Source organism: Centruroides vittatus, unplaced genomic scaffold (assembly GCF_030686945.1).
Source record: "Centruroides vittatus isolate TY-2023 unplaced genomic scaffold, ASM3068694v2 contig_393, whole genome shotgun sequence".
NCBI lineage: Eukaryota > Metazoa > Arthropoda > Arachnida > Scorpiones > Buthidae > Centruroides > Centruroides vittatus.
In genome coordinates, this window is record NW_027122209.1 from 1,512,371 (window position 1) to 1,539,935 (window position 27,565).

General features: G+C 34.8%; 1 protein-coding gene across 1 annotated transcript; it reads right to left on the minus strand.

The window, feature by feature from the left end:
• Window positions 1-5,069: 5,069 nt before the first annotated feature.
• Fdh (alcohol dehydrogenase class-3 Fdh) lies at window positions 5,070-27,565 on the minus strand. Its single transcript, XM_067271290.1, has 10 exons — window positions 27,418-27,565; window positions 6,928-7,029; window positions 6,716-6,857; window positions 6,561-6,648; window positions 6,203-6,335; window positions 5,913-6,129; window positions 5,707-5,837; window positions 5,457-5,592; window positions 5,238-5,376; window positions 5,070-5,167 (listed from the first exon to the last, which is right to left on the minus strand). Exons 1-10 carry the CDS (start codon window positions 27,442-27,444, stop codon window positions 5,143-5,145), a joined length of 1,140 nt encoding a protein of 379 aa, XP_067127391.1. The 5' UTR covers window positions 27,445-27,565; the 3' UTR covers window positions 5,070-5,142.

Consider the following 27,565-nt stretch of genomic DNA (forward strand, 5'->3'; position numbering starts at 1 on the left):
CCATAAAAGTCATCATACTGTAAAAAAAAAGTTAATTTGTACCTTTATAACTTAACACTGGGATCAAATAAGTTATCATTCTTCACTGACAACACTGTCGATAATAGCATCAATTCCATGTATTAATAAAGAATATAACCATTTTTCCAAAGTACTGCAGGAGAATGCCACAATGCAAATATTACTAACTCAAATGTAGCCACCGAATAGCCAATTCTTTAAAAATTTAATTGCAAATATTGGTATTTAGTTAATATGTATATGAATTTGCACAAATAATGCCTTTGTGAAAATTCCAGCATTTAGACTAGCATCATAGCTATGCCATAAAACTCTTCACCTCAGTCCACACTGAGTTTGTGGGACTACTGTATTCGATATTCGCAACATCAGAACAAGATTATAGTTTAACTTTAATGCATATAACTTGCACTGGTGTGTATAACACAAAAAATTGCTAGAATTGAAATAAATCATTATATAACTGGAGGTACATATATGGTGCTGAGATACAATATTCTAAATAGCAAACATTTTCTCACTACATTGTATCATTTTTTACATTATAATGGTCAAGTGCTAAGTGAAAGGAAAAAACAATATTTGAGACCGAACCGATTGTGTAGAAAATACAAAATGGTTGCCAAATCATAGAAATGAAGCCAAATGAAAAAAATCATCAAATAATAGTAAATGTTAAAATAACTTCCAAAAAAAATTAAATAATTGTTTGAAAATATTTTTCTACTACAGATATTAAAGATCCACTTGGGGTGTATAAGAGTGGGATGATAGAATAAATAAGTGGTAATTAATCTTTCCTGCCTAGGGCTACTTGCTTGGAGCAATGAAGTCATTAAAATCAACAAAGTAAATGCTGCTAAGAAAGTTGCACTTAGACTAAAGTTCAATGATGTAGGATTGATTGTAGATCACTTAAGCTATTCCAATGCTTCAGAAACTGGTTCTGCATGCTGTAGACTAAATTTATGCTTTTTTGAAAAAGATACTCTTGGGAAGTTTAGATAAAAATGACAATGTTGGACAAGTTTGTAATTGTCATAATCTGTACTTACTTTCAAATTGCCAAACTTGTAATTTCATTTGGATAATCTTTAACTGATGTAATTAATGGCAACTTCTGCTTCTATTTGAGCTGAGGATTTTAAGACCTTTTGTTTTAATTGTAATAAGAGTCTTGAATGCCAATACATGACTACAATAAAAGCATTTATGTACACAACGTTATTAAATTGTGTTTGAACCACTGATTTTTCCATAGCATTACAGTATTTTTAAATTGTGTGTTCAAAATACATTTGCAATTCTGCATAACAGTTACATTCTTTTGTCGTTTAATGTTCATAGTTACATATGATGCATTATTTGGACAGTATTGCCGCAGTTCACTCGTTTCCAACTGTTAAGCACTATGGCGCAGTGGTTATCATCTCTGTCTATGAACCAGGTCTCCAGTTCAAATTGCTCCATGATGCATTAGTTTTTTTATGTTCACTTTCTTGAAGTTTCAAGAATGTTTGTGTATGTTAATTCAAGATTATTTGCATGCATATTTTGAGAATGTTTCGTCACACTATAAAACCACGAGTTATCAGATTAAGTCAGTTTTTCTTCTACTGCATGCTGCAGTTAGTGCAATCTGTGGATTAATAAATATCCATTTGTGTTCACCGACAACTCGTTATTGTTATCTTTCCTCTATGTGACAATATCAGCCATTTGAAAATTTGCTGTAACTAACATCTTGAAGAAAGAACAGTTGAACATTGGTTAAATTACCAATGTATTGTTTTGGAGAAGACTTGTGCAGTCACTAATAAGATGACAATTTTCCTTAACTTTTATTCGTAATTTGTAGCAACTTTTCTATTTACAAATAAGCATAATTTAGCTTTAGTTCAACAGTTCTAACGACGTCGTCTTTTTGTCACATCAAATTGGTTTTGTCTTGGACGACTAATTCTTTCTTCAAAGTTTACACTTTTCTTTCTTTGGCTTCTTGTGTTTGAGAACCTTTCAATAATTAATCCCATTTTTTGAGAAACCTTAATTTTTATATGTTGAAATAAACATGGATAAAACAAAAACAGCTGTTGTTAATTTGTTGTGTTGAAACTTAGATTTGCCATCTCTGCACTATACCATAGCATGCTGGAAGAAATATCTGGCATATAACATTATACAGTAAAAAATAAATCATAAGAGTTCAAATTACTTTAATTTTGAATTATTATTATATGTCCAGTTCTGTATATTATTGTCCTCTATCATAAATTAAAATATTTAATTTGAGAAAAGTATATTCACTTAATTTCTTTAATAGTAGTACTAAATCTAAATTTCTAACATGAATAAATTACTTGAAAGATAATTATGCCTATTCAGTATATGGTTTACATCGGTGTTTCTCAGCCTTTTGAGCTTAATATTTCTGTGGGCTTGCACATTAGCTCAGGGAAAAATTAAAAATCCACTTTAAAAATTCCACCATATATTTTTTACATATTACAGTATTTCTTAAGGACTATTGGGTGTATAAATATATTTACTGAAAAAAGGCAGTCATAAGACATTTGAATAAATCTTTCATTTTAAAAACAAACTATTTTCCATTAGATGCTACAACATTCACCCATCTATCAGGCACCAAACAGATTCCATGAAGGAAGAAGTGGTTATTTTGAAGCGGTCCAGATATCAACCCAATTTTGGATATCCTCATATGAACCACTTTCCTGAAAGGTTGTGCTGCATGGATCGAAATAAATGGTAATCTGAAGGAGCAACATCTGGAGAATATGACAGGTGGGGCAATACGTTCCAGCTTCTAGAGTTTCCTTGACTGATCTTGCAAAGTGGGCGAGCATTATGTTGGAAAATAACCTTGTGGCTTTTGGCATATTTTGGACAGTTTTGCTTTAATAATATGTTTTGGAGTTGATGGATCTGGTTCACCTGGACGTACCCTAATGTCTTTAGATGTTTAGGATTGTCAACGTAAATCCACTTTTCATCTTCAGTAACAATTTGGTACAAAAAATCCTTTCCTTTTTTGTCTTTGGAGCAATAAATTCATGTATGGTTTTTTGACATTCAATGTCTCTTTCTTTCAATTCATATGGGACCAAATTTCCTTGCTTTTGAACCATTTCTATTGCATGTAGACATTGGGAAATGCATGGTTGGGTAACATTTAAAGCAGCAGCCAATTCTTATTATGTTTGGCAAGGATCTTCATTCAGTAATACTTCCAATTCTTCATCTTGGAATTTTTTTGGTGTTTTTCATGCTTTTTGTCATGTATATCAAAATCATTATTTTTAAACGGTCGAAACCACTCTCTTTCATGATCAATTTTCTTTGGCCATACACCTTTTGAAATTTTGCCTCCAATATATTATTTGCTATGGCAGAATCCAACCCATGAGACAGTTTGTCAATGTGAGTAAAGGACAGGAACAATGACAAAGTTTGTCTCAAATATCCAAATATATTTGATTTCTTACAGCAATAGATAGATAGTCAGAAAATGCATTATTGCATAACTACAGGAAATCATCATTAATTTGAACTTGGATAGTTTGAAATCCTGTTAGTTGATAACTTACATTGTCTAGTTTAAAATTGACTACTTTGAAAGTTGAAATGAAAAATTCTGTCTGAACTGTCATATGTATATGTTGACTCATTTTATAGTATGGAGGTACTTCAATCTAAACAGAGAACAAGTCTAATCTGGTCAACATGGCTTGCTTTAACAGTAAAAATTTTTTGTCACCTTATCATTCTTTTATCTCATAAAATATGGCTGTGTTTTGGGATTGCAAGATTGGGCTACAAGCAGAAGATTGAGACATTTGCAAGGTCCTAGGCTACTACATTTGGATGACTTACAATAATTTTGGACTAATTTCCAGGAATTTTGCTTTACTTTTTATACAATTTATTTGGCAACCTGTGAGGTTCTCACTAGACAAATGCAATTTACCTGCAGTTAATAATAATTACTATAATAATATAAATTATGTATACAGAATGCTATTTTCATTAATCTTAGCCGTATTCCGTTTGATTAATAAATTATGTCAGTTACGTGGCATTTGGTGTATTGTACAGAAATATGTAAATGTTGATTATTTTGTCCCGAATTTTAATGAGGATTTCTGGTAATACCAAGAGAGAAATTGTGTGTATCATAATATTTATTATTATGAGATCATCAATAGATTTTCACCTAAACATCAAATTTCCAGCAACACACTCAAAATTCAACATTCAAATATTTTTGGCCACTCCTTAATAGGCTAATATCAAGAAACGTCAAATGAAAATAACTGTTCTGAAAATGTTTAAATGTTGAATTTGAGTGTTGCTGGAAATTTGACATTTAGATGAGAGTCATATATATATATATATATATATATATATATATATAGTTCCAGTGTTTACTGTTGTGTATTTTAATACAAAAACCACATGTCCAAAACTTAAGGATGGACATTTGTACACAGATAGAACTGTACACAAATGCAGACAAATATGGCAAGAACTGTATTACTCGACATCTAACAGAGGGTAGTACACAACAGACTTTAATTTATAAAATCCTAAAGTATGTCTTTGGCAAAAAAGATGCATACAGCAGCCGGATGGATGGAAAGTACTTACAAATACCCAGGCAGAGACCCCTCAGTATGGAATAGGTCCATCTTGAACTGCAATCCAGCATTCACGTCATGGCTGGCTCGTCACTAAGACTTTTTCTAGCCCTCACCACTAACAATTGTGTTTAAGGTTTGGACACATGGGTATTTTGCATCATATTAAATGAAATAATTTCAAGTCAAAACTTATTTCGATGTTGCTTATTATAAATAAAATAAACAATACTGCATCAATATGCTAGTCTGTTGAAAAAAATTCTTATAGTTTATGCTTCATAAATTTATTTTCTTGAGTGTCAATAGATATTGAAATTCATATTTATTCAACATTTAAAGATGGAAATTTTCAATTCCATGGATTTTATCAAACCACCACAGACGACATTCTGCATAGTAATATACTTGAAAAGTTTTATTCTAAAAAAGTATCAAAAATACATCAGTTCTCTCCAGTCATTCAAAAAGTTATAACTGTTCTCAATCTGAAAGAGACATTAAAAAATTACAAAAAATTATTTTGGAAGCTAAACTAAAAAAAAAAGGAAAACTTACGATTTTTTTGAATGCAAAAGAGAGACTGCTTCGTTAATGTTATCCAGTTTGACTTCGTGAGTGACAAATTCGTCTACTGCCAACTTTCCATCCATGTACCGGTTGACTAATTTTGGCACACTTTCTCTACTCTTCCAACCTTATTTTTGATATATTTAGATAATTAAGCTATTAATAGAATAATAATATAACAACAAAATAATAATAGAAGATATTAACCTCCAAAGGCAGATCCTTTCCAGATGCGTCCGGTGACTAGCTGAAAGGGACGAGTAGATATGGTTTCTCCTGCACCAGCCACTCCAATGATAATGGACGTACCCCATCCTTTGTGGCAGGATTCGAGAGCCTCTCTCTGAAAAGGAATTTTTAGTATTATATTCATAACATACCATGTGGGCAATTGTAAGTTTCCATAACATTTACCACGTGGGAAAAAATACTAAAAAATGACAATAGAAACACATACCATTGTGTTAACATTACCGATGCATTCAAATGTGTAATCCAAGCCTCCGTCTGTCATTTCAATTAATGCATCTTTGGTCGGTTTTGTTAATTCTTTAGGATTAACAAATTCAGTACAGCCAAACTTTTCCCCTTGTTATATAAAATCTTATATCATCGATCCAAATTACATAAGAATGTGTAAGAAAAATTGTTAATTTTGATCACCTAAGGCAAGTTTACTTGGGTCGACGTCAATTCCAATGATACGCTTGGCTCCTCTCTCGCGACATCCCATGGCCACGGCCAGTCCGACAGTTCCGAGTCCCCATATTGCAACAGTGGAACCCTTCTCGACGTTGGCAGTGTTTAGAGCGGCACCGTAACCGGTAGAAATGCCACATCCCAATAAGCATATCTTGTTTGGTGGAGCAGAAGGATTTACCTGACCAAGTTAGAATTGAAACTTAAATAATAGTTCCGAAAAGTTTCGGAGGAAAATTTCTTATAAATTTTACCTTGGCAACGGAAATTTCAGCCACAACGGTATATTCGCTAAACGTACTGGTTCCCATGAAATGGTAAACTGGCTTACCATTGCAGGAGAAACGTGATGTACCATCTGGCATAACCCCTTTGCCCTGAGTATCCCTATGAAATTATCATCCATATTTAAAAATTTTTCTAATTTCTGTTGATATCAAATCATTTCATTTAATCTTACAAAATAAAATGAATTACACAAAAGTTACAATTAAAAATTATTCATTTGTATATAGCATATCAAAATGAGTAAAACAAATTTTAAAAAATCATTTTTGGAATCTTGAAAATTTGATATTTATATTATTATCAAATTATTAGAAATAATTTTACCTAATTTTACTGCACAGATTTGTTTTTGAACTTTTGCAAAATTTGCAATCATTACATTGAGGAATGTAAAGAGGAATGACGAGGTCACCTACAAAAATGCTAAGACATTAACATTTTTGAAATGTAAAATAGATTCTATTAAAAAGCGTACAGACCGGGCTTAACGGAATTAACGCCATCGCCGACACTCTCCACAATTCCTGCTCCTTCGTGTCCCAAAATGCACGGAAACACTCCTTCTGGATCCAAACCGTCTAACGTGTAAGCATCTGTGTGACAAAATGCACTGGCCAGTATCTTCAAATGTAAAAATTTTAATTAAAAAATACATCACAATTAAAGACAACCTTCATAATTTAGTTCTTACCTTGATTCTGACCTCTCCCTTCCTGGGCGGTGCAACTTCTACGGTTTCAATCACCAGATCTTTTTTTGGCTCCCAAGCAACGGCTGCTTTACATTTTATTACCTATTTACAAAATTTTTAAAAATATCTTAAAAATTTATTCTCTAATTGTTATAATCTAAAGTTAAAAAGTATTTTTACAATATACTTTAAATTCACAGTAGAAAAATTAACTAATGTTATAGTTTTGTTACAAGCATTACTTTAAAAATTTTTTTTTATATGAATTTGTCATGTTAATAATTAACAATTTATTCAATCTTGACAACAATAAAAATTAATCAAAGAATATAAAATACAAAAATATAATTTAATTACTTTCCATCTGCAATGATAGTATCTTCAGGCAAATTTTTGAAGAGTACAAAAATTAAAATGGAATCAGATCAATTATTTTCTTTAATAATATTTCAAATTGTTATTTGAATCTTCATTAATGTATTAGAGAGCATGCAAAATTTTATTAAGTTTCTTTTTTTGTTTATTAAAACGGTTTAAACCAAAAATAATTCTTGGATGTTCTGTGATAAATATAGAATTTTCATCTATCCCATAATAACGTAAAATCATTTTCTGTTGCTAAGAGGCCAATTTAATAATAATTTATTTCATTACTTTAGCCAAGATTATTTGAATATGATATATCTTGGCTAAAGTAATGAAATAAATTATTATTTAAGCTGAGAGTGGGGAAAAAAGACAATACATTAGAACTCACTAAAAATTTATGTAGCACTACATTTGCAAAAAATTATCAAGAGAAGCAAACTTCCAAAGTGATTTTTATTATATTGAAAACTTGTGTTCTTCATTACAGTCTGATTTTTTACTTTATCTAATAGAACTTGTTTTCCTGAAGGCGGCCAATAAATTGGTGGCCGAAAATGTTTGAAGTGTAAGTTCGTTTACGTTTATTTGCTGGAAAATTAGTGCTTAGGTGTATGTTCGAATCTATATATACTGTTCCAGTTTTTGGAGGAAGTTATATTCAGTACTTTATCTAATATTTTATTGGGAGATATCCATAATGTATAAGAAAGGAGAGTGTTTTTGTAGCATTGAGAGCTTTCTTTGTAGTCTCAATTTTCCATATGATATTGAAATGTACCACCATTTATAATTTTCCCTTAGAGACGTACAACTGGCTGAAGTACAAACAGTGCATTTTCCGAATGGCTTTTAAAAATTTCTGGTCGAATGCAGATTCCCGGCAGTGATGAGAGTGTAATCTGATTGGTCAAACCATAGTTGGACTGAACATTAATATCAAGAATTGCCTCGACGTCACTTGTGTGCATTTTGATCCAAAATTGTATTTTTCTTGTGGAAAGAAAAGCAGGAAATTTTAAAAAAGATTACAAAGAAGGCAAATGGTAAAAACTAAGGATGCACCAATTAATCGGTAATCGGCCTTATTGGCCATTTCTCTGATTAATCAGCCAATTTTGCATTTTAGTATTTTTGTTAGAATGTCACGTATAAGGCAAGTAATAAAAAATAATAAATTTCTGTTATATATTTATCATATATCACATGACGAACTGAATATTAAAAGAATTTTAAGTTAAATTATTTCTTTTATCAATACTTATTATAAGGTATAATATAACCTATTCAAAGCTATCTCTTATTTAAATGAATTGAGTTCTGAATTTTTGACTGAACTTTTTGAAATATATCAGGAGTGATATTTTCAGAAACACATTTTTTGTTGGGAATATTGTAATTAGGAACGATTTTTTTTTACTAATCTTTGAAATCCTAAATCAGACACAACAGAGTATGACTGTATATCTACACTTATCATTTCTCCAATCAAGTAATGAACTTCTTTGGATCATCGATCATTTATATCCCAAAATTTTTTATTCTCTATTAATTGAGTTAAAGTAGTTTGTCTTTGGATATGAGTTTCCGTTGTTACTGATAAACATCCAGCTTCTTTCGTTTCGGAACTTTCTCTTTTCATCTTTTAAGTTTATTTTAAAAAGTTTTCATGATAACATTTTTTCAGATGATTTATCATGGTTTTTAGTAGTAAAAGTTTTAGCATTTTTTCCACCTCTTGATATAGAAGCCTGGCACAAATTGAAATCATCTTGTTTTTATCTTTCCTAAAAAATTTCCAAACAATACTGGAAGCCATGAGAGATTTGGATTCGGCTATTGATTAAAATTAAAAAGTTTTCCAAAATAATAAATTATCATTTTAATTTAATACATAGATCTGAAAAAGAAAAAAAATAGCTTCATATTGAAAATTATTTTTATAACAAATTGTTATAAAATTATTTTTATCATATGAAATTTTATATTTTTATTAAGAATATATAATTTCATGCAATAATAATCATAATATAATTACCTATTAATAGAATAAATTATTAACACTAATCGGCCGATTAATCGGTATCGGCTGATAATGCGTGACCGATTAATCGGTAATCGGCCATTTTGCTTATCGGTGCATCCTTAGTAAAAACTACTGATTACCACTCTAAAAGTGAGCAGCTTACACAATCTTTTAGGCTGTTCTTACAAATTCTCTTTGTTGCTCTAGTGTAGTCTAAGACTGAGGAGTTGCAGATTATTTTTTCAGAAAAATAATGTTTTACACATATATAGATTTATTTTCAAAAGTTATCATGATAGTTATTCAATTAGAAAGCTAGAGAGTATCTGTCTGTAATCAGGCTACCAGTTACATATTCAAAACTTTTACAAAGCTTTGATATAATGATAGGTTATATCTTAGTCCTCTTGAAAAAACAAAAATTTAAACCTTATACAATATTGGAATAAAAAAGCACTCTTAAGAACATACTAAAAGAGTACAGGCATAATATAGCAAAAATGTTTCTACTAAACTAAACTAGCATCTTTAGCAAGAAGGATTTTGAGTCAATGTAAAATGAGGCAAAAATTGTGCATTCATTGTAAAACATCCAATAATTATTTTTATTTGAAGCCATTTTAACAAACTATTTCACCTTATGCATAAAGATCATCAGGAATTATTTAGTATGTTAGTAATATTTCAAATTACCATATATCTCGGCGGATAAGATGACCTTCAGATAAAACGAGGTATAAATTTTTGTTGAGATCAGAAATCATCTGAATAATAATACTGTATAGTGTATACGGAATTATGTCCTATTTGTAATTTTTCGAATGAACAAATTTTATTTTCTTGCATCTGGCAGCACTGCCTTGCGATCGTTGCAAACATTCGCACTGATTCGGCATTCGGGTAATGACCTTGACTATTCACAAAAACATCCTATGGGCTATTCTATTTTGTGCACATACCCTAATCTCTTCTAGTAAATAATTACGGTTTGTCTGTCTTTTTATAATGGCTTTAACTTATATAAATTTCAATTAATTTTTTTTGTATCTGTCCTATAAAATAACCCTAGATTTGGGGGCCATTTTTTATGATTTAACTATCATCTTCATCTTATCTGCTGGTATTCATATCTTTAAAAATGAAGATAATCTGTTTGTGTCTCCACTGCAGATAGACTAAAGTGATTGCATTTATGTAATCCTTTAATATCATTAAAGATTTTTTTTCCAAAACTTAAATTGACCAGTCTATCAGTCTGTAAACATTTAATTCAAGATTTATTTTGAGTATCTGACAATATTTTATTCTTTTGTCAAGGCATTTTTGGATTTTTTCCTTATTTAGCCTGTTATAAAAAATTACATAAAATATATTATTTTTATGATGCTTAGTAATAATCAATTTTAAAAGGCAACATATGTTAGACAACTGCTAACATTTTTCTAAATATATTTTTTACAATATTTATCATTAGGAACATCAGGATAATTATTATTAAAATCCAATATTTTTCAATATAATAATTTTTATTATAATAATCATTAAAATATTCCATACTTTTATTTGACTTGTACCTTGTTTAAAATACTGTAAATTTGTAATTTCTGCAAATGTCACTGTGATGTTTGGTATGTAAATACTCTAATAAGTCTATTATATTTGCCAATTATTAAAAGTTAAATAAATCAAACTCACAAAAATATTATTGAAGGATTAAAATAATTTTTCTGCAGCAATTACAAAATATTCCATACTTTTGTTCAGGGGTAGTATATTCATTTTAAATTGCTATTGTGTTCAATCACAACATACTTTTCCAATTGATTAGTAGTAAAAATGAACTAGGAAAATGTCAAGTGATAAAAAAAAAAGCATCAGTTATGTTTCTAAAAAATGGTAAAAGATCTGACACCTTTTAAGAAAGAGATTCAATATAAGAAATGAGTTATATGAAACAGACCAGGTTTTACCAGGTTCTGTTCAATATAACTCATTTCTTATAATTTACCAGGTTTAGATGAAAAATTTAAAGATTGTCAAGACACAAGATAAAGCCATGTATGGAATAAACATCAAATAAGTGCACAAGATGAAAATAAAAATATGCTTTTGATAGGAGCAAGGGTGGTACAAATACTGTATGTTATAATACCCTGAAATAATAATTTATTAATTCCAACTCACATCAATCAAACGTACTGGATGAATGTACTTCTTCTGATATAGCCTTAATCCTTCCAGTTAATTTCTTTTACGTTTGTTCTAACGTTTTCGGCCCACCCTGGGCCATCTTCAGGAATATAATGAATGAACGTGTAGAATTAGAACGTATACATCGAATGCCTTCCGATTCAAATTACTGTGAAACGGTTAAATTTGTTGAAGGAACATTCTCTCGTGCTATGACGATAAGGCACGTGAGAAAATCTCGGTGAAAATTTACTACATAATCGTTAAAATGAATGCTTTACGACTCAAATATCTTGTGATTTCCCTTCATAGCAGTATTTCCACGCTTGTGAAATGCTAGCCGCATCTTTATAGTTAACGCATGTGTTTTTCAATCCAGCCTTGTAAATTTCTAGTGTTTCCATTATTCTAAGCTGGTCTGTGCGGTGGGTGAGTCTTATGATACGAGCATTTCCTAGATCCGCAGTGATACCAGGTTCCGTAGTTGCCCGCGCCAGGGCGGTGGTATATTTGCGTTTCTCTATGTCGTACCGGTGTTCCTTCAACCGTTGTTGCAGGGAGCGTTTGGTAGAGCCTACATAGACCATGTTATTATTAAATCTGCTGTCCCACATAGGGATCTCATACACTCCTGGAGCGTGATTTAAGTCTATTGGGTCCTTTCCATTGCGGAGTAGGTCATATACCGATGGTGGCCTACAATATGCCATCTTGGTTTTTGTGATGTTTGAAATTTGTCTATATATTCCATCAAGGTGGCTGTTATAAGTTACAACTTTCCTCCTTATGTTGTTATCCTCCGGCCCCACCACTTCTGCGTGCCTGTTGTTTTTGTTCCCCTGCGCTCACGTGCGTGCGATGTTATATATTAGGTTCTTGCTGTACCCATGCATAGTTGCCATTTGTTGTATGTGTCTGAGTTCCGTTAAGGTATCCTCATACTTCGAATTATGCGTGAATGCACGTTTTGTTAAGGCTCGGAAGGCCGCGATTTTGTATGTATACGGATCTTCCGAGTTGGAGGGGATGAATAACGGTACGTAACAATCTTTGTAGAAGACCTTAAACAAGATTTCATTGTTATGTATTTGTAGTTGTAAGTCGAGGAAATGTGCCGATGAGTCGCTTTTTTGGTCTAGTTTGAGGGATAAGCCATATGGGTTATTGTTTATTGTGTTTAGGAACCTATTAATGTCAGGTTCATCCTTCCATATGATGATGATATCATCGACATATCGCTTATAAAGTAGGATGTTGGAACCGAAGGCCGGAATGACTTTATGTTCAAGTTTCCTTATTACCAGTTCACATAGGTCTCCGGATAGGGGGCTGCCCATTGGAACCCCTCGTTTTTGTAGGTAAGTCTTATTACCAAACCGGAAGAATGATGAATAGCAGAGTATGTCCGTGAGTTCTAAGATTTGTTTGCGGTGTGCTGAGGTACCTGCCTGGTTAAGCAAAATGTCCCCTAACTTGCAGAAGCAAGGTTGTATTTTTATAGAAGGGTATAGGGCTTTGAAATCTAGGATAGTGATGCATGTAGTGCCCGTGGGGTTGATTGCCCTCAATGCGTCGATTAGTTCTAAAGAGTTCTTAATGGTCCAGGGGTACGCGTTCATGCGCTCATGTATGATTTTGTGTACCGCCATTTCTAATGGTTTGGTAGGCGAATTCGCTTTATCTAATATCGGTCTAAGGGAAGGGGTCTCCTTGTGGGTTTTGGCAAAGGCAAAGAGCCTAGGGATGGCCGGAGAAGCAACTACCGCGTTACGCAATCCCCATTCCTTAGCAAAATTGGTTTGTGTGAGACGCTTCACTCTTGCTTGCAGTCTTTGTAGGAATCCGTCATCAATATTTTCACATTCCGTGTCATTAATGTATTTTTGCATCATGGAGTTATATGTGGGTCTCTTCATTAGAACAATAGAAGATAATCCCACATTACTACAAGATCTCAACCAGAGAGTGACCAGATACCAAGAAATCCTACAAAAGAAACTGTCCGAGAAGTATCGAAAGAAGATAGAGTGGATAACTAGTCAACAAACTCATAAAGAACCGTTACATAACATCGCACTGATATGCTGGGACAACATCTCCCCACCACATTACCTCATCAATGCGCTAGAACATGGGCCCATGTACGCTCCTAAGGATCGGCTTATACAACCTGAGAGGGTGATGCCAGAAGTAGAATACCTCATAACGGGACTGCCGGACGTCCACAAAGAGTATTACAGATGGAAAACTGCAATCCAGATAAGTAAAACCAACAATAGAAACCCAGATAATGGTTTCTGGAAATTAGTACATAAATCAAGAAAATGGTTAAAGGATAAGAATATTGTAGTCCTCAAAGCGGACAAAAGCAAATCTATTGTTCTAATGAAGAGACCCACATATAACTCCATGATGCAAAAATACATTAATGACACGGAATGTGAAAATATTGATGACGGATTCCTACAAAGACTGCAAGCAAGAGTGAAGCGTCTCACACAAACCAATTTTGCTAAGGAATGGGGATTGCGTAACGCGGTAGTTGCTTCTCCGGCCATCCCTAGGCTCTTTGCCTTTGCCAAAACCCACAAGGAGACCCCTTCCCTTAGACCGATATTAGATAAAGCGAATTCGCCTACCAAACCATTAGAAATGGCGGTACACAAAATCATACATGAGCGCATGAACGCGTACCCCTGGACCATTAAGAACTCTTTAGAACTAATCGACGCATTGAGGGCAATCAACCCCACGGGCACTACATGCATCACTATCCTAGATTTCAAAGCCCTATACCCTTCTATAAAAATACAACCTTGCTTCTGCGAGTTAAGGGACATTTTGCTTAACCAGGCAGGTACCTCAGCACACCGCAAACAAATCTTAGAACTCACGGACATACTCTGCTATTCATCATTCTTCCGGTTTGGTAATAAGACTTACCTACAAAAACGAGGGGTTCCAATGGGCAGCCCCCTATCCGGAGACCTATGTGAACTGGTAATAAGGAAACTTGAACATAAAGTCATTCCGGCCTTCGGTTCCAACATCCTACTTTATAAGCGATATGTCGATGATATCATCATCATATGGAAGGATGAACCTGACATTAATAGGTTCCTAAACACAATAAACAATAACCCATATGGCTTATCCCTCAAACTAGACCAAAAAAGCGACTCATCGGCACATTTCCTCGACTTACAACTACAAATACATAACAATGAAATCTTGTTTAAGGTCTTCTACAAAGATTGTTACGTACCGTTATTCATCCCCTCCAACTCGGAAGATCCGTATACATACAAAATCGCGGCCTTCCGAGCCTTAACAAAACGTGCATTCACGCATAATTCGAAGTATGAGGATACCTTAACGGAACTCAGACACATACAACAAATGGCAACTATGCATGGGTACAGCAAGAACCTAATATATAACATCGCACGCACGTGCGCGCAGGGGAACAAAAACAACAGGCACGCAGAAGTGGTGGGGCCGGAGGATAACAACATAAGGAGGAAAGTTGTAACTTATAACAGCCACCTTGATGGAATATATAGACAAATTTCAAACATCACAAAAACCAAGATGGCATATTGTAGGCCACCATCGGTATATGACCTACTCCGCAATGGAAAGGACCCAATAGACTTAAATCACGCTCCAGGAGTGTATGAGATCCCTATGTGGGACAGCAGATTTAATAATAACATGGTCTATGTAGGCTCTACCAAACGCTCCCTGCAACAACGGTTGAAGGAACACCGGTACGACATAGAGAAACGCAAATATACCACCGCCCTGGCGCGGGCAACTACGGAACCTGGTATCACTGCGGATCTAGGAAATGCTCGTATCATAAGACTCACCCACCGCACAGACCAGCTTAGAATAATGGAAACACTAGAAATTTACAAGGCTGGATTGAAAAACACATGCGTTAACTATAAAGATGCGGCTAGCATTTCACAAGCGTGGAAATACTGCTATGAAGGGAAATCACAAGATATTTGAGTCGTAAAGCATTCATTTTAACGATTATGTAGTAAATTTTCACCGAGATTTTCTCACGTGCCTTATCGTCATAGCACGAGAGAATGTTCCTTCAACAAATTTAACCGTTTCACAGTAATTTGAATCGGAAGGCATTCGATGTATACGTTCTAATTCTACACGTTCATTCATTATATTCCTGAAGATGGCCCAGGGTGGGCCGAAAACGTTAGAACAAACGTAAAAGAAATTAACTGGAAGGATTAAGGCTATATCAGAAGAAATAATTTATTAAATTCATATGCAAGTTTTATGATTGTGTTTAACATTTATAATGCTGTGGCTGTACGCCATATTTTTGTACATGTATTTTAGATTTAATTAGTTTTAATAATTTTCTCTCCTTCTTAACCCTTCTTTCTAACTTCCTTTGTCCATTGTTCTGGCTTCTGGGAACGCGGGCTTCCCACTCCCCACCCACCAAGGGGTCGTGTGGAACAAAGAGTTCGAGTGGAGGACGAGTAAAATCTGGGTCACGAAGGGTCACTTTTTCCCCGGCCGGACAAGAAGAAGCACGGACGAGAACGGCGAGCTCGTGAGACGGAATTCTACGAGGGCCGAATGGAGAGCCGTGAGGTGAGGATCTGGATTTTCGAATCAAAGACCCCGAAAGGAAATTATAGTAGAGATATTTGAAACGTTGACGAACCCAGAGACACGGAGAATAAACCACCAGCCGTCATCGGAGTTCAGCGAGAACAAGGGTACCCCACTGTCCTATCAATTCTTCTCACTTCCTACTTTTATACTTTTCTATCCTTTTAGGTTTAAGTTAGTTAAGAATCGCGCGGGTTTTATTAGTATTGTCGGGCAAGTAGTTGCCAAGAAGGTAAGCTACTTGGGTTATTGTTACAATCGGACAATAAGAGAAATTGGACTGAGGGAATCCAAAAAGAACTTATTTGTATATATTATTAATCGCGAAATTAAATTCGTTTTAATTGAATCCACGTGTCTGTGTATTCCTATCGCGCTTCACACTTTACATTGGCGTCCGCGACAGGATTCCCTCCTCGTTGATCCAATTCTCTGTATAGCTGTACTGATTATCAGCCATCGTTGTAAGTTATATGGAGGACAAAGGTACTCCCAGTATGAGTTTGGTGGCAGAAAGCCACAGTGAGAACCCCCCACTCGTGGTTACTGGATTCTTAGGGATGATCCCCACTTTCTCGAATTCGCCTAACGACACGGTAAATATAAATCAACTATTTAGAACCATTGATAATGTGGCTAAGTTAGCCCAATGGGGGGACGAGGTTAAGGTGGCTGCGTTGCAAGCTAAACTAAAGGGTGAACCATTAAACACTTTCTTTTGTTTATTGGAGCAATCGCCTGCACCAACGTTTAAGGAAATTGAGCAAGATCTAATTAAATGTTTCCAGAAGCACGAAGGGAAAGGAAGGGGCTTACTCGATCAATTACTAAATTTGAGGCAAGGAGGAAAGGAATTAGTCAGTGAGTATATCATTAGGACTAAAACCATAATGTCTAGGGCTATCCGGAGTAACCCAAATATCGTGACATTCAAAGATGAGATTATCAAGGAGAGGTTCATCAGGGGATTAGACATAAGTATCCGAAGTCACGTATGTCGCAGGGAACCTGCTACCTTAGAGAAAGCTTTCGAATGCGCTGAAAGGGAGGAAGAGCTAGAAAAGGAATGTAGTAATCCTAGAGACCTCAAAACGGTCTGTTATAACTCCCAAAGCGAAGTGGGTGCTGAATGTACTAGTCCTGAAGTAAACCCTGACAAGACTCCAAAAGATGAGGATCGGTTGGCTAGTTTAGAAAAAGGGTTGAAGACCCTGTTCGAAATAGTTTCCAAGATGGCCGAAAACCCGACCCAGACTATTATGTCGCCTAATGTTAACGGCAGACTTTGTTTCATTTGCAATAGCCCAAATCACTTGGCTCGGAAATGCCCCAAAAGAAAAAGTTCGGAATTGAAACCAGCCCGGGAACCCGATCAGGGTCAGTGTCGCGTTCCCATCCTCACATTTAAATTGACCGAATTTTCACCTTCGGAGAGGGGACTCCCGTTAATAAGTGGCAGGGTAGCAGGGATAGAGATTAAGTTCTTAATTGACTCTGGTGCAGAAAGGTCTTTAGTTGATATAGCGCTGACTCGAAACTCGAAAATAGCTAAGTCTTTCCAAAGTTCAAGAAGGGGTGAGATCACCCATATCAGAGGTATCAACGGCACGATCTCCACATGTAAGGAAGTCCTAGAGGGATCCATAAGCTACAAGGATGCGATAATACCTGCTTCCCTTTGTTGTATGGAATTCCCGGATAGGCTAGAATACCAAGGGATTTTGGGGATGGATGTTATCAATTTAGTCCCGTCATTGATAATTGATGGATGTACATTCATAAACCGTGAAGCTAGAGTGTTGAACCATAGTCCTCGCCCATCGATCATGTATTTCGATTGCTTAAGTTGTACTCCGATTGACACCGCCATAACCCCAGGAACTACAAAAGCTAATGACGAAAATCAGGTGACTCGCGTCCTCGATAAGTATCCCGGTTTGTCTTCGGAGGGGGTCGAAGATTTGAAAAACACCGATCTTTTTATGCATAGTCCCAGTTTCCACCATAGAGTAGTAGAATCACAAATGGAGGACGATTTTTTAAAAAAAATGAAACTAGGTCTTGCGAAAGCTCAAAGGAACATGCATCAGGGTCTTGCCGGAAAGGGTGTCCAGCCAGAATTCCAGTTGGAAGGAGGTGTGTTAGTCCACGTTAAACCAGGAAGAGATGGACTTTATAACTGGAAGCGGATATGTGTAGGTCAGAAAATGGGTGAGGAGGTTGTTAGAGCGTTCCATGAGTCTGGCCTTGGGGGGCACTTGGGCATAGAGAAGTCTTGTAATACTGTTGGCAGGCATTACTACATACGGGGCCTACAATCGATAGTCCGATCGGTAGTGAGGGTGTGTAGGACATGTCAGCGGTGCAATACAAAAAGGAAAGGGCGTAACTTTAGTGCTGGTGAGAGAGTGTGGCTGTTATGCAAGCACCAGAGTAGGAAGTTCGGGAAATTTTCCCCTAAGTATTCGGGTCCTTTCCGTATTACGAGAATTTTAGGTCCAGTAACCGCAGAGTTGGGTGGTAGTGATGGAAGAAAAAATTGTACTGTGCATTTCAATCGTCTGAAACCATATTATTCATATGCTGTATATAAGGGTCAACACCATTACCGACCCAACAACAATGACTCCCCGAATATAACCGATGATGATGGAGGTGATGAGATTGCATTACAGTACAGGAGACAGCCGATGACATCAATCAGGCGACAAGAAGACGATGCATCACCAGAGAATCCCCTTGAATCGGATGACGGGCATCAAGCTGTTCCCGCAAGGGAGAGTCGATACCACCTTCGAAAAAGGAGAGTAGACTACTACAAACTCCATCATGGACTTTGAGCCTTTCCGATGGGGGCGTATGTGGCTGTACGCCATATTTTTGTACATGTATTTTAGATTTAATTAGTTTTAATAATTTTCTCTCCTTCTTAACCCTTCTTTCTAACTTCCTTTGTCCATTGTTCTGGCTTCTGGGAACGCGGGCTTCCCACTCCCCACCCACCAGGGGGTCGTGTGGAACAAAGAGTTCGAGTGGAGGACGAGTAAAATCTGGGTCACGAAGGGTCACTTTTTCCCCGGCCGGACAAGAAGAAGCACGGACGAGAACGGCGAGCTCGTGAGACGGAATTCTACGAGGGCCGAATGGAGAGCCGTGAGGTGAGGATCTGGATTTTCGAATCAGAGACCCCGAAAGGAAATTATAGTAGAGATATTTGAAACGTTGACGAACCCAGAGACACGGAGAATAAACCACCAGCCGGCATCGGAGTTCAGCGAGAACAAGGGTACCCCACTGTCCTATCAATTCTTCTCACTTCCTACTTTTATACTTTTCTATCCTTTTAGGTTTAAGTTAGTTAAGAATCGCGCGGGTTTTATTAGTATTGTCGGGCAAGTAGTTGCCAAGAAGGTAAGCTACTTGGGTTATTGTTACAATCGGACAATAAGAGAAATTGGACTGAGGGAATCCAAAAAGAACTTATTTGTATATATTATTAATCGCGAAATTAAATTCGTTTTAATTGAATCCACGTGTCTGTGTATTCCTATCGCGCTTCACACTTTACAATGCAATAGAATAATATCTATGTGAATATATAATTGAATAGAATTGTTAAATATCTAGCTGTCAACAGCAGTAGACATCTATTAATATTATGTGTTAATTTTTAATTATATATATTATATTATATTTTAACACACATTTCAGATGCTATATAAGCAAGAGGGCATCCAGTTGACTGCAAGTAGTTTTCGTTGCTTTGTTTAACTTGCTCGTTTGTTGGATATAGCTCTACTGCCATTTGGAACTGGTCAAGTTCCTCTCTGGATAAATAGGCTCGATTTCTTGTCGTCAGAATGTTCAGATCTGTATCAGAGAAATCACCCGAAGCTAGATGTTACATCCAGAATTTTATCTGACTTGTAATGTAAGGTCTCTGGATGTTTTATTCATATGTACTTCTGACTTGTAATTAGGGTTGCTAACTGTTTGGAAATGTTCTGAAAAGCAAATGAAAAGTTGTTTCTTTTTTTTCTTTTCTTTTTGGGCTGCAATTTGAAAAAATTGTACACCTATAAATTTCCACCATCTTCTGCTGTCTGTCCTTCCTTAATCTCAAGAATGGAGTTAGAGAGATGAAAGATAAGAGCAGATATGGAATCCTTGGGGCAGGAAGCCCCAATTAACTACATATGAACTTCCGGTGAAAACCAGAATTCAATATTTCAATTAAATAATTTTTTCTTGAAAGGAGTTAGATAAATGACTGGCACAACTCTATTCATAGCAGGAAAAGTATGATGTACAGGGGCAAGACACTACTGATTTGAGGTGGGGAGCATATGATTAAAAATTGCAGCCCAACATTGTGATAAATAATTGCTCATTTTAAACTGGTTTCTTTTTCTGCAAGAATTTGGTGTCTCTAATTGTAATTCCAAAGCAAATGACTATATTTTTATTTAGCTGTTCACTTTTCTTTTTTAATTTTGTCTCTGTTCTATGGGCACTTGTTTTAATCATACCCATCATGGGTTCAGCCAGTCTCATAATGAGAGGTAGAAGGATGGCAATGGACAGTCAATATATCTGGAACAGATGGTAACCATGAAAAATTTCTGGGGTTAGTTACCATGGATTAAATTGCAAGTCCTCAGAACAGTAGGCTGATACCTTAACCATCTTGGCTCTCATATCATAATCAAGGAAAAAAACAAAATTTCCAAGTTTTTTGTGGATTTTCTTTTGTTGTGCATTTTTTGTAGTTGGTGTAAAACTACTAACTGGCAGAAAAAATTGAAATAATAAATGAATTAAACAGATTTATACAAAGGATTGAAAATAATTCCATTTGCACAGTAGTACTACTTATATACACTTAAGACATTCTAGAAATTGCCATAACTAGCTTTTCATGTGCTTATTTTTGGCTTCCTCCCCTTTTTTCAAAATATTAAAAAAACCCAGCAATGAGTTGCTTAACTTTCCCAGCAACATTTGGTGTACCATCTGTTTTTAAAAACTTTTTATATTTTTAATTATTATAAAATGGTAAAAAACTTAATTTTGAGTTTGAGTATGGATTAGTTTATAAAAAAGTGCACATGTTAATAACAAATAAAATCTTAAGTTTCCCTCTGAAGATATGGCACACAACACCCCTTTATCACCTCATCCTCTGTCAAGAGGATTAAAGGTTGGTTAAAGTGACCTTTAACCAACAAAATATAATAGCATCAATCCCTCTAATATACAAACCTCCCTGCAAAATTTTAGAAATTTTCAACAAAAAGTACAGAAGTTAGGTTTCAAAGAAGTGAACAAACTTGTGCCCCCCACACGCTAACATTCATACATACAGAAAAAAAACCCCAAATGTTTTTGCATTTCTTGATGTTTCAAGGTCCCCTGAATACAAAGATGTAAGTCTTGTAAGGAATCATTTTTGACTGATCACCATACTTCCTCTCTGTTATATATAACAGAGCTGGAAAAATAAAAACAAATGATAGAAACGGTTAATTTTTAACTTTTGATTAAAGTGTTTGATTAAAGGAATTGGCCTTTATGGTAGCAAAATTTGAAAATGAAAATATAATACTGATGATAATTTTTTTGATATCCCATTTCAGAGTGCACTTCATCCTGAGCCTTATTCTTGTGCACCAACTGTACCTCACTATAATAAGAAATGCTTACTGGAACTATATGCGAATAAACTCTATTTCACGCCTTAATTTGTCCAGCATACTGTTAAAATTTTCATAAAAACGTTTTCGATCACTTTTAGCGATCTTCATCAGTTACAGATTACAAAGAACGAACAAAATTCGAATTTAAAAAAGATCGAATGTTTCAGTGAAAAACGCAACTCCGTTCATAATGACGTCACCACTAACGTGAAAAATTAAATAATTCCAGTCCCGGTGTATAAATTACTCAACGTTAAAAACAAAATATGAAAGAATGAAGAGAAGCAGCTAGTACGTGGATGCAAAATTACGTCATATCCGTTTTATGGAAAGACTTCCAGGCGGTTGCTAAGCTGTCGGAGTCTCTATGATTTATGCAGTGTTTGCTGAGGTGCGCCTTGTGTATCTCCATTTTTTCTATGTGTTTCACATCCTGTGCTGATCTGGTGGGTTTAATGATCTCCGCCTTGTCCCAATAAACTGTCACGTCCTGCTCCTTGGCGAATGCCGCCAGTACCGTACTATCTACGTTTTTATTGGCTGCGTATTTATGTTCCTCGATCCTTTTTTTCAAATTCCTCATGGTGGCCCCTAAGTACACAAGATCAGAGTTGAATCTATTATCTCTCAACGGTATGGAGTAAACCCCTGTGAGGGTGTCATGTCTATATCTTTCCTTGTCATTTCTCAAAAGTCTATAAACCGTGGGATTACGTCTATAAATTATGCGGATATTCCTTTTTCTGGCCACTTTCTTAGTAACTTGGTTTAAAAACAGTATGTAATTAAGGACAATCCTTTCTTTCTGCTCATTTTTCTTTATCCGTCGGCTGTGTGGCTGGTAGGTCTTAATAAGGGTATCTATAGTTTGTCTTCTGTACCCATGTTGAATCGTTATTTCGCGTATGTAATCTAACTCTTTGTACGTGTCATAAATGCTAGTACAGTGCGTGTGAGCTCTCTTTATCCATGATTTAAAAGCCGTTAATTTTAGGTGTTCCGGGTCCGCTGAATTCTTGGGAATGATGTAAGGTTGATAAATTGGCTTATGGTATACTTTTGTTACTATGTGACCCTCTCTGCATATAATCTCCAAATCAAGGAAATTAACCTGTCGCTCACTTTCCTGTTCTAGCTTCAGTGTGAGGCCATAGGAGTTATCGTTGACCAAGGTTTATATTCTGTTTATTTTTCCACAAAATGAAGATGTTTTCCACATACCTTGTGTAAATCACTATATCTTCCTGGAAGAACGGTAGGATGTAGTTTTCCAATTTACGTAGGACCAGCTCACAAATTAAAGGCGAAGTGGGGCTACCCATTGGAACCCCACTTTCCTGTAAGTATGTCTTTCCTTCAAAGCCAAAGAATAACGTATGAGAAATTAAATGAGCCAATTCTAATATGTCCTTATGATGTTTCGATGGATTCTCGATGTTATTGAATAGAAAATTTCTCAGTTCACAGAAACATGGCGGTAATTTAATGGATGGGTATAACGCCTTATAATCTAGTACCGTCATGTATTCGTTATCCATGAGTGTGACGTTCTCAAGTTTCCGAAGCAGTTGTATGGAGTTCTTAATCGAAAAGGGGGTACCTCACTAGTTATGGCACTGGCTACAATGTTGAAGTACATTCTGCCATCTGCCAATGTTGAAGTACATAGAAACTTTTTAATTCATTTGTTTTTTCCTGTATCTTATATAACTTTCTAACTCTTATTTTTCTATCTCAATACATTGTTAATAGTAATTACAATTATTGAGGTTGCTTTGTTGAGGCGAGAGTTCAATAGTTACAATGAACCATTAAGAAATGCCAGCAGGAGCTTATGGAACAACCCATGCCAGTAAGGTCTGAGGGGAGAAATGAAGCAAGAGTGAACCAACAAGCAGTGTATGGGCTTCACATTATAGATGGCTAATTTATAAACACCTGGCTTTAGATATACAGAAATGGTGGTTGTTCTCAGCAGGAGACACACTTGGACATTACCTGGGTTAACAAGGCCATGTTTATAAGTTAGGCACAGGCTCACATTTGAAAAATCTGCCACATTCTCCCTTGGTGAATGCAGCACTAGTGGTGCATTCATTACAGATCACAATTCCTTTCACTGTTGCTTTAAAGTGTATATAATGTGATAATTCCTTCAAACTGTTTATAATGAAATAAACTTTGGAATAATTAGTAATGAAATAAATTTGTAATGCATTGCCAAGTGTGTGTTTGAAAATTGAAATATTGTTATTGGTAAAAATGACATTGGCACTGATACCAAAACTGTATATAATGAAAATTCTGACACCACCATTATTGCTTTTAATGTCGGAATGATTACTTGACATCCCCGATATCATGACTCTCCACTGTAAAATAATTATGAATGTATAACATAGTTATTGAATGAAGGGTTCATACTTTATTGTGTTTCATGTACAGTACATCTAAAATAAAACTGTAATAATTTGAAATGATTGATCTATGCATTCTTGATGTCAGTTTCTGTACATTTAGGGTTTACAGGTATATTTTTTGAGGAAAATCATAAGCCTGCATGGCAAGAAAGACTAGGAACACAAATAAAAAACATTAGACAACAATTGGACAGACTGATACAATATACTAAAGACAACATAACACACAAAGCTTATTGTAACTAACTTCTTGCCCTCTTAGTTATTTATTTGGTTTTATACTATGTTCTATTTATATTTAAGGGCTTATCACACATTGAGGTTATTTAACTCATTATATCACTAGTTATAACAATAAGTAGTAACCACTATTATTATTATTTTATAACCCTCCTAAAATACATTTCAGCTATATTACTCCAGTTCTCTTCAATTAGATTGTTATGGTCTAAAAGTTTTTTACATAATCACACTTGTTTTAAGAAACCGTATAGAAACCTGAAAACATGCTTAACACATTAAGCACCTCAACAGAAATGCATAAAATATCACCCTGGGCCATCCTCTTTTTTATGAACAAAATAGCACAAATATGATGGCCATTTAATATAATTTTGTCTGCATTGTTAAAAAACATTTTTTTCTTAATTTTTAGGTGTGTTGCAGAATTGCAACACATGTGGCCTGAATGATTTTTTTCTGATTGTTATTCCATCTTGTAGACTAATCATAAGGTCTTGAATTCAACAGAACTACCGTAATCAAGATTTCATAAATGGACTAGTATGAGTTGAAAAAGTACAATAATCACTAATATACCTATTTTTTTTTCTTTTTTTTTTCACTGTATGTTCAGTGGGGGAAAAAAAAAAAATAGTTTCTTGAATATCTTTTTGTATTATGTATTTACACAATATTGTATTTGTTCACATCCATTGTGAAAGAAAAACATTACAAATAGCAAATTTTACTTATATTTCATATTTTTTTAAGGAAAAAAATTAAATTTCCATTAGTATTCTATCCAGGCCGTGTAGTCAGAGTTGTGGAGTTTTGGTGTTTTAGTCAGAGTATGAATCAGAGTCGTCAAAAAATCTGCCGACTCAGACTCCTTTTTACTTCCCAACTTGTTATGTATATAAAACAGAAAAGTATTGGAATCGTGTCAAATTTGGCCCTCCAAGTATTTTGCAAATCTATATGTTTGGAGACCTCCCAAACCCCAAACCCCAAAAAAATGTCAATTAAAGGGGAAAAATTTGCATATGCGTGTGTTGGTGTCTAATTTGTTTAATTTCTGTATTCTCTGTTCTGAAATATTAAACAATATCTGAGTGGGTAAAGTTTAAGAAACAAAATTTGGCACTGTAGCTTATGTATGAAGGGGCATTAATGCTATTAAATTTTGGTTCTTAATTAAAGTTCGACAGGGTGGAGACATAGAAGGGGGCATGTGCCATATCTCCAGTGCAGTCAAACTTAATGAATATTTTACTCGTTACTAGCATTCACAATCTTTTTTAAAACAAAACTTGTCTCTACCGTCGAAATTAAGCTTTTTGTCATTTTATAATAGTACAGTAAAACCCGTTCAGATGTTAGAATGTGTATACGGGCATGATTTAGTTTGACCACTTTGAAGCTTAATAATTCCCGTGTTAAACCATCTGACTCCAATTTAAAAACCACAGAAGTTATTAGGCTTCAAACAGGGTAAACAAAATTGTCCCCCCACACATCCACACATACAGAATCTTTTGCATATCTCGACATTTCAAGTTGTCGCGAGACCAAAAATGTAAAAATTTGGGCAAGGTCATTTTTTGGCGGATTGCTACACTTTCCTTCCATTATATGTAACAGCTGGGAAAGTAAAAATTATTGAATACAAATTTATATATTGACTGTGTCATTACTTAGAGAAGTCTTTTAGCTTTGGAATAAAAAAGTTTATGTTCTATCTTTATTATAACTCTATTGAATATTTTATTCCGAGGTCACGTGATGACATTAGAATTTCTGGGTCTATTTTGATAACAAGTCCCCCCTAGTCGGAGTCAGATGGTAAGACAAAGTCGAAGTCAGTAGATTTTTACACGACTCCACAGCCCTAATTATAATGGAAGAGTGATTGTTCTACACATGCAAAGGAATTAATTACATGGATTTGTTTATTACACTAATTTGCTGACTAGAGATAAGAGATAATCTAAATAAATAATACTCCTAACCTAATTATATTTGGAATACTTTTGCAAACATGTATTATTATTAAGCTTTCAATACAGTATTTCCCTGTTCATTTTCTAATTAAATAATTTTTTCTAATTATTTAATCAGAATGAAGAAGGAAAATAAATTCATATAAAAATGATTATCATCTTATGTAAATGTGTAAAGTGTCAAGTGCCAAACAAGATAATTCAGTTTTTATACTTGCATCATATTTTTTATTGGTGGATGTTTGTTTTTATGAAAATGTCGGACATGCACGTGCACTTTATTAGATTTATTCCTTCAGAATTTGGTTCAAATGTAAATTTTAGGGACAACTATTACTCATATTTTTGAATTTTACACAAGACTGTCCTACGTGCCCTATAATATTACGTGCTTTAAGACTTGCATATAAAAAGCAAGAAGTGATTCGATTCTTTTTTTACAAGTAGAAATGGCACAATGTATTTTAAACAGACTACCATAGTTTCGACATTTAAAATACGAAACGAGATTCCTCATGAAATGCACCATCGTCAATATCTCTGGTCACAAAAGAAAATTTTTATTTCCGTGCATTCCGAAAGACCCTCGACAGTCACATGTTTCAAGCAAATCGAAGTGGTAGTATAGCGTGCGCCAACACAGCGCCATCTCTAGCTAAAAAAATTAAAAAAAGTAATAGATTGGAAAAATTATCTGCACGTCCTTACGTGTAAGATGATTATATACGTACTCTATTACTTAAGAGAGTTCAAAAATATAGGTTATATCAATCGTCCTTAAAACTGCATTGACAGAAATTAATTAAAGAATTATCAAGGACAATTCTCTACTCCAGTAAATCTTTTATTTCAAGTTCATTTTCAGTTAAATTGATAGTGTTTAATAAAATAAATAAGATCAATTAAAACTGAATTACCTTTCCTCGAGTTTGCGAATCACCCATTTCAAAATTCGGAGAATAACTACAGCCGATTATTTCGTCTAAATCTCGAAACTTTGTAATACCTCACCCAATCGGATGACACCATATATCGACCTTTAGCCAGTAACCGTCTCGCGACCGT

Coding starts and splice junctions, on each gene's coding strand:
- Fdh (XM_067271290.1), bottom strand. CDS start 27,444: ATGGGTGATTCGCAAACTCGAGGAAAG. Junction 6,336..6,560: donor AATCTGTGCAGTAAAATTAG/GTAAAATTATTT, acceptor ATAATTTCATAG/GGATACTCAGGGCAAAGGGG. Junction 5,593..5,706: donor TCGGTAATGTTAACACAATG/GTATGTGTTTCT, acceptor ATTCCTTTTCAG/AGAGAGGCTCTCGAATCCTG.